Source organism: Sander vitreus, chromosome 10, assembly GCF_031162955.1.
Source record: "Sander vitreus isolate 19-12246 chromosome 10, sanVit1, whole genome shotgun sequence".
NCBI lineage: Eukaryota > Metazoa > Chordata > Actinopteri > Perciformes > Percidae > Sander > Sander vitreus.
Genome location: NC_135864.1, coordinates 7,834,381 through 7,849,407, shown reverse-complemented (window position 1 = coordinate 7,849,407; position 15,027 = coordinate 7,834,381). Strand labels below are relative to the sequence as shown.

Here is a 15,027-nt window from a genome sequence, read left to right as displayed (position 1 = left end):
CAAGTCCCTGCAAGTTGATTTGTTTTTAATTTATATATCATACTGACATGGATCATGGAAAAATTATGGCATGCTATGGGAAAATGTTTGGTAGTAAAGTATACGCAGTTCATGGTTTGTGCCCTATAAGGCTGGCTACACACTGGATGCGTGGCGTGAGCGTGTCAGCTGCGTGGCGTGTCCGTTTTTATTTCGGCTCCCATGTTAACAGGTTAGAGCTTGCACACTGCCTGCGTGACACGCACGTCTCCGAAAACGTCTATTTTTCACGCGACACGCAAGCGTGTTGGAAGCGTTTCCATTCAAAATAGAATTGGAATAGATTTTTATATGTCATTTTGACACGAATACATTTCATAAATGACATTTTGATGTTTGAAAGTCTCTAGGTGACACTGACATAAATGCAGATATAAATGTAATTTAAAAAGATAATAAATAATTATCGATTTTCAAATATTGCACCTGTCAATACAGAGCAAAATATTCTGTAGCCTATTTTGCCGTCAATACTGCTGATGTTGTCTTTGCTGTTATCAAATCAGTCTATATTTATGTTTAACATGAAGTATACTACTGCTTGAGTGTAGTAAGTCAAGAAACATACATGTGTACAGACAAGGCTAGCAGCAGCGCCGCATCAGACACGATTCTGGTGTGCAAAGACATAGAAAACGCCACGCAACAGAAACGCCACGCTCACGTCACACATCCAGTGTGAAGCTGGCGTAAGAAGGCAGGTTGACATTCCAACTAAATACTGCTGCAGCTGCTCTTTTTAGTTTTCAGCTGTCACTGAAGTAAACACTTTTCTACTTTTTAACCTTTAAAAATGTGTTTATACATTGCATGTCCACATTCAATGTAACCTTTCACTGTCGTTTGTTTTCACAGAGGATGAACAGGTGTCAGCGGTCTGAGGGACAACCATGGACGTCCTTTTGCAGTAACTTGAAGTCCCCCTGGTTAGGGGTGGGCAGGATTAAAGAGACTGACAGACAGACCAATGGACTCATCATCAGTTACGTACGTGCCTGCCTCCTCCACTTGGCTCTCCCTCCTGATTGGTGGATTCCTCTGCTCGTCTCCCTCCCCTGCCTTAAAGCATCATACGGGGTTGAATGACCCTGCATGCAAAAAAATACTGTGAAGAAGAGATGGCGAGAAGGTCAAAGACGATGACAAAATGCCTGGCACTTTTTGGAAAAAGACTACAGAAACCTAACTGGTGCCAGGAGGGTCAACCTGGCCACAAACACACAAAAGTATAGATGTTGGAGCGGTTCCTTAAGACCGCCCCTCCTCCCAGTGACAAAACCCCGAACCCACCTGTTAACACAACAGCATCCAGACGTGTTGAGCTTCATCTGCACTTTCTCATTTTCTACTTTCGGAAAAAACTGAACAAATAAAAAGAAACAGACTATCGTTTGAAGACAGAGAGAAACCACGATTGACTTGACTCTTAAATCTTCAACTTCCCACTAGGTTTCATTTCTTTGTTTTTTTCTTCTTTTTTTTTTGTAATTTTCTCTGACTGATTGCACTCCGGGGGCCGAAAAAGAGAAACCAAGTCAGCCCATTTCTCTGCTTGGACTGAAACAACCTGTCAATCTGTTGAGTGTTTGAACTCTAAATCCAGTATTATCTCGTTTCACATGTGAAAGCTTATCAAGAGTTGGTTCAAATCAAAGCTAAGAGGAGAGCCCAGTAGGAAGAACCAACATGCACAGTGTACTGACATACCTACATGCACACACACATACACAACGTACATTTTATGTACCAGTACATACACAAAAACACAATTAATTAAAAAAGAAAAATAGCACTTTCAGCACAATCCTAGATATTACCAGACATTTGGTCTGGATACCAGGGTATGAGTGAACCATATCTTACTGTCATCCCACTTTGGAGCTCGTCTGGTTATATCAAAGTCTTTTCTTCGTCATGTTGCTTGCTGTTACATTGAACGTATAATGTTTTGTTACTGGCCTGTAGATGATATCAAGAAGCACAGAGGTGATTGACTGAAAACCGAGCGAACATGTTGGACACCATTGTGTTGGTCTCTACAGTGCATCAGAGCTACACGAAGTAACTAAAGCTTAGCTGCAGCTGCAATAGAAAAAATGTTTTCCTGGAGCTTGACCTTTTTAAGCCCAAATTAAAAGCTGATGTGCGGTATAGATGCTGGCAGGAAATGTTATAATCTCACAGCAACTTGTGAATCATAGCACAAACTGTGAGCAGTAAGCGGGCACTCACTGACATTAGAAACGTTGCCTCTCGTTCCTTTTTTTTTTGGTATGAAGGGATCACAAACCCACATCAGCATATTTCAGAAGCTGCCATCTGTAAATTGTGAGTGAACCTGTATGTACCTTTTTACAAATGATCTTGTACAGAGTCTTATAACACATATATTTCCCTTTAAGATAAAAGTATCCACAAATTCAGATTTGGCTTTTTTTCCAATGTGAACATATGCCACATTTTGTGTGCCATTGCCTTACAATGCCATGATTGCATACATTTCTTTTACATGGTTGTTCCCATCACAAATCACCTTGTTTCAAGAGCGGTCTTGAATCAAGCAAATAGTGGAGTGAAATGAAATGCCTTATTCAAGATTTTCCCCCAAGACTTTATTTTTTAATATGTTAAGACTCAGTACAAGATAAAGCCAAGCATTTTCTTTTTGTTTTCACATGGCGTCAGACTTGCTGTGGCCATTACGTGTTACAGTGTAGATCTTTTTGTCTACACACAGAGCGACCTCTCCCTCTGCTGTTGTGCTCATAGATTCATCCTCCGAAACTCTTCTCACCTACTACAGACAAACAGCTCAGTAGATGCTGTATGTAAATCGCTAACGCCTGCATCCAGTTTTCCACTGTATCTTGCCATCAAAGGAAGTGACTGAAGATTTTTATGTTTTTTTTTTTATCTTGGACTCCGGTGGGGAAGTTGACATATGAAGAAAACCTTTTCAAGGCTGCCAATCAGTACGCTTAGAAATCCAATTGTGAAAAGTAACTTTTTTGTTTTTGTTTTCTTCTATCACTGAGTCGCACTGATCACATTGATCAGTCTTGGAAACTACAGACTGAGAAAAAGATGAATGAGTGCAGTGTTTTCCACTGTGGTCTGTGACTATACACTAATTTCCTGGGTTTCTTTTTGTTATTGTAATTTTGTTGTAATGGCTGCAGATGGATTGTTAATAATTTGTTTGTAATACAGTGGTGACATGCATCATTCACTTTCATTCAACTCTGAAGATAATGTGCGTATTAGCGGGCCGAGTCCTACTTCGAAAAACAAAAAGTTGCACAAAAATGTACAAGCATAAAGATAAGTGTAGTAGGTAGAACTGCTACTCCGTTTGATGTGTGATGTCAGTGAGAAATGTACATTTAGCTGGTGATGACCTTCTTTTCTTCATTCTTTCTTGTACTACTTTGACCTGTATGTCTTTTAAAAAGACAATTGGTGGAGTACGTATCAGTTGTTTTTGTATTTTTAATACAATAATTGTAAATATTGGTTATATTTTTGTTCAAATGTACTATGTTTATGCCTCAACATCCAGTTTATATGAAGCTGGGAATCAATAAATACTGCATAAAGAATCAACACATAGGTTTAAATGCACTTATTCATTTCAATGTCTTTCTTTTCCAATTCGTTTGTTTTCCTTCAGAGGATTTGCCCCCAGATACCGTCTAGTGTTTGCACAAGTCATGGAAGCAACTTGAAAAGTGTAACTCTCATACTTTTCTATCTGACCACAGTGTGTCAGAATTAATAAAAAAGAGATATTGAAGTCTCCCCTTGATTTTATTTACTTGTTTTGTGTTGTCTTGTTATTATAGAGCTGTGAGAATAGTGCAAGTCCCAGCTCCCATTTTTTCACTTTTTCTAATTTCATTTTTCATTTGTTTCTCAAATTAGCTGTTTTGTAATAAAATTCAATATCTCCAACTCGCTGTGCACTACATACACATTACAAGAAAAATGATTGGGCTATGTTTTGGGGATACATGCTCTTACAGTTATTTTTGCTGCAAGTAAAACCTTTTAATTTGTGGCTAATTTTTTGGCATAATTGCTGATATATACTCATATTTTTAATAACTTAAAGGAACATTAATATACTATGGATACATTTCCATTCATACCATTAGATTTAAAAAAAATATAATTCAAAAAGTGTCACCCCTGGCAACAAAGGTTGGCAGACAGAGATAATAAAATGATTAGGTTTATGCTTTTGTTAGAAAATGATTGTACTTGTATATCTTAAAACTCTACACTACATAGATAATTAATATAGTAGTATGGTCCTTGGATTAAAATGTTGAAAATTATTTTGGTTTCACACCACAAGAGTGTGCTGTTTCTCTGCAAACAACTCTACGGCCTGAAAATACGTTCATTATAATGAATACAGATTGTGTTCATTTGTCTGTAATTGATCTAAACATACTCCCAAAATTATCACTACTTGTGTTCTTATCATTAAAAGATTGCGTAAACCCACTCTCAAAAGAAAAATCAACATCTTAAAACAGTTAACATTTCATTAGTTGGCGCCATAATGCCTTTGTTTCCTGTTTATCAGAATGTGGGTGCAGATGGAGAAATGTATTCGCTCGTACAGTTTGACATTTGGACTGTAGCTTTGTTATGGTAGTAGACACCATATCACAGCTCCCACTCCTCATGAATAATGCAAGCTAGATGGTCCTGGTTGCCTCTATCACAGAGCCGAGGGCCCCTATTTGTCATGCTCTCCAAAAAATGATACACACTCTGACCATGAGAAATAGGGAGCAGCCCTCACACACACACTCACACAAACTTTCAGCCTGGTAAATGAACGGTAAAAAATCAAGTTTCAATGTCTCTTGCTCCATTTCTGTTTCTATTCTCAGTCTTTCACATGCAGAGAGAGAGAAAGGAGGATTTGGGAGCATTAATTTGATTGAATATGCACGCAATATGTGCATATATATTCAGAATTATTGTAAATCTGTCCATATCAAAAATGGCAAAACAGCTACAGAGATGCTGTTGTTGCCCTGCACCTGAGCATTTTATTCTTTCCATTAGTTTGTAAATCTTTAAAGTTGAAGAGGACAGATCTCTGCAGAAGCGTTTAGCTGTTTGATTTGGTGAGCCGTTTTACCAAGGCTCCCATGTTTTGCAGTGTTATCTCTTGTGTTACAGACCCACTAGAAGAAAATGAACACGTTGCTTAAGTGTGTCTATTGTTTCTTCCTAGAGAGGAAAGGGAGACAAAGGACAGTTTAAGGGTTCAAATCAAAATCCGTATTTGTCAAACATACTTTCATACGCCAGGGAACCACTCACTTGTTTTGAATATAATCTATTCAGTCAGAAACTCGGGGCTTGATTATAATGGGCTGCGTTGATTTCTCATTTTTCATGCGGTGTCAACACTGCAAGTAAAAAAGTGACAAGAACATAGCTTTATAACTTGTTTTTCTAATTTCTACTCAAAACAAATGGAGGTACTAACAGCCCTCTGTAACACCTCTCTAACACTGACAAATCATGTTTTGGTTGAGATGAAGTATTTATGAAAAGAAAAAATATACTTACTGCAGTTGCCTGCAGTAGTAAGATAGCTGTGACTGACATGAGGACAGATTTGGACCGCTGCATGAAATTAGACAGGAAACACTGCTGTAATCTGTGTCCGACAGTAAAACCACCCCCTGATTACAGTTAGAGGCGATGTGTTTACCACTCATTTGGCTCTGTAACTGTGCTGTGCCCTCAGAGGCACCAGGGGGCACTCTTCACTATGAAATGCCGCCTGATGGACCTGTCCACTCTTTCCCTGGGCAATGGGTCTTATCAAGGGGTAGCAGGCAGCCAATGGTCCTCTGTAGATAGCCGGCTGGTTATGTGTGTGAAGCCCGGGCCCAGAGTTGTCGACCGTGTTCAATCGAGGCAGCCCTGGGTTATATTATGGGACTGTCTGGATTCCTTTCATGGTAAATTGGATGAAGGCAGCAGCACTAGAGCTGAAGGGAGTGGAGATGTCACAGCGTTCACCGGCCTGTGTCTGGACTCCACAGGGCTGAGCAGGCCTGAGCAGACAATACAGTTAAAAGCTGTCAGAGTAAAAAAAGATTAATAAAAGCTGTATGCTACTCTGCAGGTGCTTTCCTGCGTAATTTGCTGTAGTAAAATCCAGTGAAGGTTAGGGGGTGAGAGGAAGCTGGAAAGCAGTTTAGAGCAGATTTTTGTTTGATTTTCCACATTCAACATGTTTCATAAAGGGATGATTCTGTTTCACTCCTAAACACTCTTTTAGAGAGCCTGTGTTGTTGCCAGTCAGCATGGAGTTCTTTAGTTACTGCAGGTGCTCACCCTGGTTTATTACATTTTATGATTCTCTCAGCTTTGGGATATCTAGTTGGAAAATATATCTAATATACAGCTATCTTTGAAATATCTCTGCTGTCATTAAGAGGTACTACTATGAACAGTAGCGGTTTTTGGCACGGGCGAAGCGAGCAGCCACCCGGGGCTGACAAATGGGGGGCGGCACGAGCACTTAAAAAAAAAAATCCTCAAAGCGGTTTTCTACTGTATTATCTATCGTTTCACCATGTGGGGAATTGGCAAATTGGCGCTCCTGCTTGCTGAGAAGGTACCGTGCACACTGCACAGAGAAGCTGTGTGAGAAGGGGAAAGGGGAGGGGGGAGCGGGGCAGAGTCGTACATTAGAGAGAGTTTGGCCAACTCAAATCATGGGGGCCATGTTGGATTCCATCGTCAGATGACTCTACAGTGTAACCCTATGGACGAATATGCAATCTTGAAATAAATCGCTTATTTTCACCATAAACAGGCATATATATGTTATTATCAACGTTTGTCAATATGTAAAAGGCCTTTACGGAAATATTCCAGTGTATATTTACCTTCTATATCGTAAATGGGCCTATAAAAAAATGCCCATTGTAGTGAGTGACCACATCGCCTAATAAGTCTCTGAGCAGTGTTTACCTTTCTAATGTAAAAAACAATATACATTTTTTTTTTTTTTTACTTTCTAATGTCCGCTAGCATACGTACAGGCTAACTATAGCCAGTTAGCTTTGTGTAACGTAACAAAAACCCACCCATCTCGTTGGAGCGAAGCTTAATATTTCATTCAATAAAATGATGGTACAAAGCACTAACGCAACAGGTCTTATGTTGACAACGTAAGACCTGTGGTGTAATATTTACCTAGCAGGCTAGACTAACGCTGTTGCACTAACGTTAGCTAATGTCTAAACTTGTGAAAAGCTAAACAACATCCCTGTCCAAGCTGTGTTTCACTTTCCCGCCAATATTATTATAAACATAATAAAGACACCTGGACTCAGTTGAGACCAAAAGCCATATGACTACGGCAAGATCACAAGCATTTAGGTACATGGAGTGCTAGCGAAAAAGCTAACACTAGCATAAGGCATGTCTAACTTCAAACTTCATTCATTTCTAAAGTAGTGTTAGAACTTTTTTTGACAGCATGGTACACATTTAGAATGGTATTACTATATTTGTCCTATGTAGTTTGTTATCACAAGTCGCAAAGAGAAATTTACCTCACACAATAATGAGTAGTCATTTAGCCTCCAGTTTGCTCTTTTCACCTTCAGCTCCCATACTTTTTGCCTTTTTGGTTCACGGGGGGAATCACTTGCCGCTTCCCTGTCTTTCATTGCAGCCAAATGCGCAACAATTTTTTAAATAATTTATTAAATTTTTCTACTATTCCCTGCATATCAATGGGAATCAGATGAATGTTGGTATCCAACATGGAGTCCACAAAACACATGACCACCTCGGAACCAGCTCAGAACATTTGATTCCCTAGTTGGCCAAACTCAATATACGGCTCTGGAGAGGGGGACAGTTCACCTCTGGGTTGAACGGGTTGCTGGGCATAGGCGCCGATACCGTTGGTGATGCGCTAATACTGAGCACCCACGAAGCTGATCGCGGTTATGTGTCAGTTAAACTTTTCATCTCCAATCCTATCTTGAGTTTACGGCTTTATTATCGAGTTGATAGGCATGTGTGTTTGTGTCGGCGAAAGATCAGGTTTTGGTTTTAGTTTGTTTTCTTTTCTTAGTGCCATATTGTAATAATTAGATTCTCTTTAGTGCGTTTTCACATTTGTGTGATGGATTTCTGCTATTTAGAATATTTATTCTATATTTTATTTGCATATTATTCTTAATATTTTATATTATTGTTGCTCTCTGCTCTTGTTACATTATATATGTCGTATATATTGTTGGCACATGTATTATAACAACATAAGTGAAAGAAAATTATATTTATCAATTGCACAAATCTTTCATTAGAACATTTGAAAAACACAAGAATCCAGTTCACTATTGCAATTACAACAGGAAACACACTTTTTTAGTTGCACAATCTCCACATACAACATTTTCAAAAGACAATGAACACAATTCTGCACAAAATGATAGTATAAGTTATCAGAACTTAAAATAAATATACACTATACTATAATTTCTTCATACAATAGAGATTAATTCAAACCTTCCTTTCAGCTTTTTAAACCAGAGTCCCACCCTCCAATAACAAATTTCCACTGTAAAAAACCCAACATTTTGAGCATTACATTTTGATATCTTATGACACTTAAAAAATATATATATATACTACAAATCCACACAACACCTACAGTATTTTGAAGATAAGTGTCTCCAAAGTATTCGGATCTGTTATTATTTGTCAGAGAGGAACCGTTTTCTTCTGTTGCGCTCTCTGTGCTGCTGCTGTTCCCTTAACTCTGCTGCTGCTCCGGCTCTCGACTCCCAACTGTGGTAGATTAACAGATAGTGAGGTCTGCCTCTGACAGAGCACCTGCAAACGTGCAGAGATAAGAAGATAGAGCCTCCCTATAAACAGGGAACAAACTCAGCCGTGCAGCTTCAGCACCTTCAGAACTCTCAGTCTTTCTACAACATCCTGTCTCTCTTTATCTGCCTCCATAATAGGCTATATGATAATGTCTGGGTTTATACTATTCACAAATTAGATGTATTGTCTATCTATCCATCTATCTATACATCTTTCAGCAGAGGCCCTCCCAATGCTCCTGGTGTCTTTCTTCACACTAGTCCCATAAATAACTCAGTGCCCGACTGCTCCCTGCTGCCTATGAGAAGTGACTTGCTCGAACCTGTCGTCTCATGCAGTAATGACTCTCTTTTCATTTCATTCATGGTGCACGTAGAAGAAATCACAGAGCAGGAAAACATCCACTCAGCATCTGCTGTGGAGTAAAATAAAGGTCTGGGATTATATGGAGAAGATCACAGCTGAGCATTCAACGTTCACATACCACAGTTTCAGGCCAAGAACTTAGGAGAAGAATAAGAAATTAATTTAAAGTAACAGTTGGACATTTTGGAAAAAATACAAGCATTCACTTTCTTGCTGAGAGTTAGTTCAGAAGATCTCATATCTGTACTGTAGCCTAAATATGAAGTCAAGAGATGGTTAGCTTGGGTTAGCACAAAGACTGGAAACTGGAAAATAGCTAGCCTGGCTCAGTCAAGAAATAGTACATCACTCACTGTAAAACCACAACTTGATGTTTTTACACTTAGCACAAAAACTGGAAACAGTGAAACAGCTAGCTGGCTCAACCAAGAAATCGTTTTTACATCTAGTCTTTTGACAGCTAGCAGCCGGTTAGCTTGGCTAAGCACAAAGATTGGAAACAGGAGGAAACGGCTAGCTGGCTCTATCCGAAGGTAACAACATATCCTGCCAGCACTTCTAAAGCTGTTTGTTAAATCCGTACAAAAAAAATGTAAGAAGCGAAGTTATGTAACCTACCACAATATTTCTAGGCAAGCTGTTTCCCTGTTTCCAGTCTTTGTGCTAAGTTAAGCTAACTGGCTGCTGGCGGTAACTTCATATTTAGCCTACAGACACGAGTGGTATTAATCTTGTCATCTAACCTTATGCAAAGAGCATGTAAACGTAAAATTTGAACTGTTGCTCTAATGACTGTATTGCAGTATGTTGCCTTATTAATAAGCACTTACAGATTGGGTTCAAAAATATGCTTTGAAGGTGGAATCATAAATAAATACATTTTTAACATTAGATTAAGTAGAGTAGAGCCACAGTCAGATCACATTGCAAAACACAGTTCTAAAGAACTATGTTCAGTGTACCGTACAGTCACTAACATATCAAAACAAAAGCTTTACATTCAGTCAAAAAATTAAATGCTGGAAACGTACATTTTTTTTGTAATGGGAAATGTGTAGGAAGCATGAAGTGACTCATTCCCTTTTGTGTTGCTGTGTTCTGCTCCTTTTCATCGACCCTGAAGGATCCTATTTGATCGCTATCCAAGCTGTAAATATAGCTGAGAGCCATGCTTTGAGATGTTCTGAATTCAAATGGATCTTTTAAGGGAACCACCACCCATGGATTCACTTACAAACCTGACTTACAATAAGCTAGTTGGTATGCAGAGGATAGAGGCTGGCCCTCCATTTCAATTCATTGGCTGAGTGTGTTAGCATGTGATTAAAAGGTCTCAACCTACTGAGGGGTGATATTTTAAAATGCAAAAAATGGTTTAAGGAGTCTATAATAAAGTAATGACCCATAATTTATAACTGGGCACAGTCTACTGAGTTATGGGAACGTTTTGTTTTGGCATAGTTTAAAATACATGAATATCTGGTATCCAGGGACCCTCTGTTGAAAATGTCAAAAGTAAAACTGTTAATGTCCTAATATCCATTTTTTTCATGGCGATCATTAAAGTTCCATTAAGCTTCTCCTAGAATGTGACTGCACTGCAGTGTAAGCAAACATGTTTAATTTATTAATAACTTCAGTGATAATCCACAGTGACATTTACACCAGCCACCCATTTTAAAGGAGGGAAGTGGAAAGCATAACTTGCCAGGTTTTGTGCTGGATTTTGCTGTCTGATATTCTACTGAAGAATTGTGAATGCATGAAACTACAATTGTCCACAGTTTATAATAATATGTAATGAAATAGCCATTCAAGAGTTTCTCCTTGGTGTGATGTCAGACTGGGAACAAAGAATGGTATTCAGAGTCCATGTTTTTTTTTTTTTTTGTGAATCTGATTCATGTATTGCTGAATAGTCAAGGGAGGTGGTGGAACCAGCAATACTGTCAACCAATCTGAGTATAGGGTCATAAATAATGATTAAACATCATTATTAAGTTACAGATATGACCGTTCTATATACTGCTGCACGGTGGTCATTTTAAACATGTGACTGTAACATGTGACTGTAACAAGTGACCGCGGTGGAAATTTTTATTATGTGACCATTCTATTTAACGTAACGTGCACAGTTTTAAACACATAGTAAACATCCTGAAACTGAACTTTATTTAGTTTTTACAACTAAAGTCTGTAAAACTTTGTTGATTTCAAAAAGTGACAGCTGACTCCTGGTTTCACACAGGGCACGAACCCCCGTCTCCTGAGTGAAAGTCCTGTGTTTGTTTATACTTTGTCCCCTCGCTTCCTAGTTTGCTCTTGCGATAGCAACATATTGTTCAACTTCAACCGAAAACAGTGAAAAGTGATTCACTTCACCTAGTTATATTTAATTACACCTGACCAAAATTGGTCATTAAAATTATAAATAGTTCTCCCTCCATAGCAATACATTACAGTCAGTGGCACAACTACCCAGTGTCAGAGAGGTATGCAGCAACAATTTTGGCGCCCCCCCCCCCAAAAAAAAAAAAGTATGAGCTTTAAATAATAAAGGTTTATTTTAAAGTATATCAGCGACGTTAACGGTTGCACGGTTGCCCTTGGCAACCAAATTGTGACAATTAGCAACCTAATCATCACCCCTGGTTGATGTGATTTGAGTGGTGAGTGGCTTTCCAGCCCTGTCTGCACTATTTCTTCCCCAAAAAGGACACAGTGAATAGGTTGGTCAACAGAACTTCAAACCATACTGGACATTTAGTTTTGTGTGGTCTAATAGAACTCCTACCTGATGTCATCACTGGTCTCATCTCTACGTGATGCCATCGCCGACCTCTTGTCTGTCTCATTCACTCCTTGCCTGTGTTCTTCTCCACTAAGACATATTGTCAGACAAACATTATGTAATAGATTTTTCATTAGTTTTTCCATATCAATAATATTAAGAAATGAATCTGTTGGTATCAAGTGGCTCCCCGTACACTTCCACCTAATGTTAGACCGACCTGTTGCCTTCCCCTGTCTTTCCTGATCCACCATCCTCACACCTGAATGAAATGAACTCACTGTTAAATATAGCAGCCTAAATTCAATTCTTATCAGCCTAGTGATGGCATCTGATAAGACAACTATTATGCAGTAAGGTTGTGCTGCTGTTGAAATTACATTCACATTTTGGATTTTAAATATTTATATATTCTTTTCATATTTATTTATTTTTCTTCTTGTCATTTATTGTGCATGCTACCTTATATTTAGCAGTTGTTATTTGACCTTAATAAAATTGAGATATGTCATGCATGGGATTGGTAACTTAGGGTTTAACCCAAATCTCAATGTAGCTATCAGCAACATTGGTTTGCATTAAGTTAGCAAACACTGTTAACATGAATATTTGCAAGTCTCCAAGTTTGGTAGCAAATCTATGCATGATTCCATGGTAAAGAGTTATAGCATTAGTTATGTTTTCCAGATTATTGTCATTTATTGCACATGCTACCTTATATTTATCAGTTTTCAGCTCAGCAACCTTGGTTTTGCATATTGTAAGCTAGCCGTAAACCCCCATTTGGCTGCTACATTCCCAGTGTTAGCAAACGCTAGCTAGTCTGTATATATAAATATATTTGCAAGCCTCCAAGCACAGACGTCACACTTTAATCCTACCTGTTGCCTCTCACCATCCACTTATTTAACTGCTGTCGCATCCCTTGACATGTCATCTCCTTTTCCCTGTTTCTTTTTCTATTTTTAGCCCCAACAGCTGTTTTGCTATGCTCTTTTTCCATAGATGGCAACTAACTACTCGTACGCTTGTACCTGCTCACTCAGCGCTCACGGCGCCCACCCGCTCCCCGCTCCCTCTTCTATGTCAACATTCTGTGATGGAATCTTATGAGACAGGGCACCTAATCTAGCCTGTTAGTCCTCTCAAATGTTATATAATAACATTGAGGAAATGCAGAAATGATTTAGAAATGCACAACAGCATCTACATATTGAAAATACCAACAACAAAAAAAAATAGTGCATACCCACTTTTTGCGCCACTGATTACAGTCAGTTGTACCACAGCACCGTCTAAAGTCAGCGCTGGGCTTGACACCTATTTTATGATCCTTTTTTACATGCAAATTTAAAAATCAAGTTATTTATCTGCGCTTAAGAACAGCCCTAAAATGTTATGGAGTGCCATGTGGAAGCAGTCTTGAGCCGCACCCAGTTATTAAATGGTTTGTTGATTTTCCTGTGAGAGGATTAGCGTCCAAGATCTATGCTAAACTGATGCAGGTATCCATAGGAGAACTCCCAATAGCAAGGAAAAGGGAGCGAGAGCTGAGCACTGAGGGGAACGCAATTAATTGGGAGACAGTTTGGTACAACATTTTCCACTGTTCCAAGAACCCAAATCACCAGCAGATCCATTTCAACATATGTCATAGGACATACTGGACGCCTCAGAAGAGATACATTTCTAAAGTCATTCCCACTCCCTATTGCACGTTCTGTCAACCTGAACAAACTGGAACTTTCCTGCACATGGTCTGGGAGTGTGAACAGGTGCATGAGTTCTGGAATAAAACAACATCAGTAATGTCTGATGTGATAGGATGTTGAATTCCTACTGACCCGTTTATCTTGTTACTTAATGATGACTCTAAATTACACCTGCTTGGAAGACAGAAGAAAGTTTGGCTAGCTGGCTCAACCGCAACCAAGAAAATGATAGCTCAACGCTGGCTCCCCCCCCACTCGCTTTGTATAAAACAGTGGTTGGCGTATTTTCTAGACATAGTTATGCTTGAGCTCTCTACAGCAAGGATTAACAAAGCTAAGTCATCGACTATAGACCTATGGAAAAACGCAGCAGCACAAGTGTCAGTCCTAATGACCTCAACATCACAAGAAGTAGAGGCGAGTGACTAGGCAAGGTGTGATTTCTGTTTTTGCTTATTTGTTTGTTTTTGTTTTCCTCGAGACCGCAGAGGGTGGGGGGTGGGAGAAGGTTTTTGATCTTGTTCAATTGTGTTTGTCTGTTCTGTATGTTCAAAAATATAAAAATATAAAAAATATTGATCTAAAAAAAAAAAAAAATCAAGTCATTTATAATCAATAAGTCAGTCAATTGCTCTCTGCGCCTGATTGGTGGCAACATCCCTAATAGACAGATAACATATGAAATCCAGTATTCAGTGTTTCTCACCCAGGCTGAGATACTGTATTATCCAGCTGCTGTGACAGTCATCAAAACAATGAGCTGACATTCACCTCCCTTCTGAAACAGTAATTGGCTATTAGGCCTAACTGGGTTTAAAGGGCCACAGACACTTCCCCTCTCACATCACGTCCCATCTCTGGTAGGTTGGCTCACCTCCACACTGTCTTGCTGCTCTTTTTTTTCAATATTTGAAACCGCGCAACTTGGGCCAGGAAAACCTGTCAATGCTCAGGTGTGTTTATGTTTCTCTGTGGCTATACTATGCATTTGGTCAAATGCATAGTTTCGCTTAAAATGTAACAACAGCATTTTGTTAATCAATTAATGAGTTAATTTTTTTTCAAGCATCTTCTCAAATATGAGGATTTACTGCTTTGCTTTGTTTTTATATCATTAAAAATTGAATATATTTGTGTTTTGGACTATTGGTCAGACAAACAAGCAATTTGAAGTATAATTTTGGTGTCTTGGAAATCGTGAAGGCCATTTTTTCCTACAATACTCTT

The 15,027-nt window shown here is 38.8% G+C and overlaps 1 protein-coding gene across 10 annotated transcripts in view; it reads left to right on the top strand.

Moving 5' to 3' along the window:
- Positions 1–3,642, top strand: part of rapgef2b (Rap guanine nucleotide exchange factor 2b) — a 117,468-nt gene extending 113,826 nt beyond the window's left edge. For all 10 annotated transcript variants that reach the window (XM_078260127.1, XM_078260125.1, XM_078260123.1 and 7 more), the window contains one exon: positions 895–3,642. Coding sequence is in view for 1 of the 10 variants with exons in the window: in XM_078260126.1 (XP_078116252.1) it covers positions 895–920 (26 nt within the window). In the remaining 9 variants the exon portion in view is untranslated. The remainder of the gene's footprint in view (positions 1–894) is intronic.
- Positions 3,643–15,027: the final 11,385 nt, after the last annotated feature.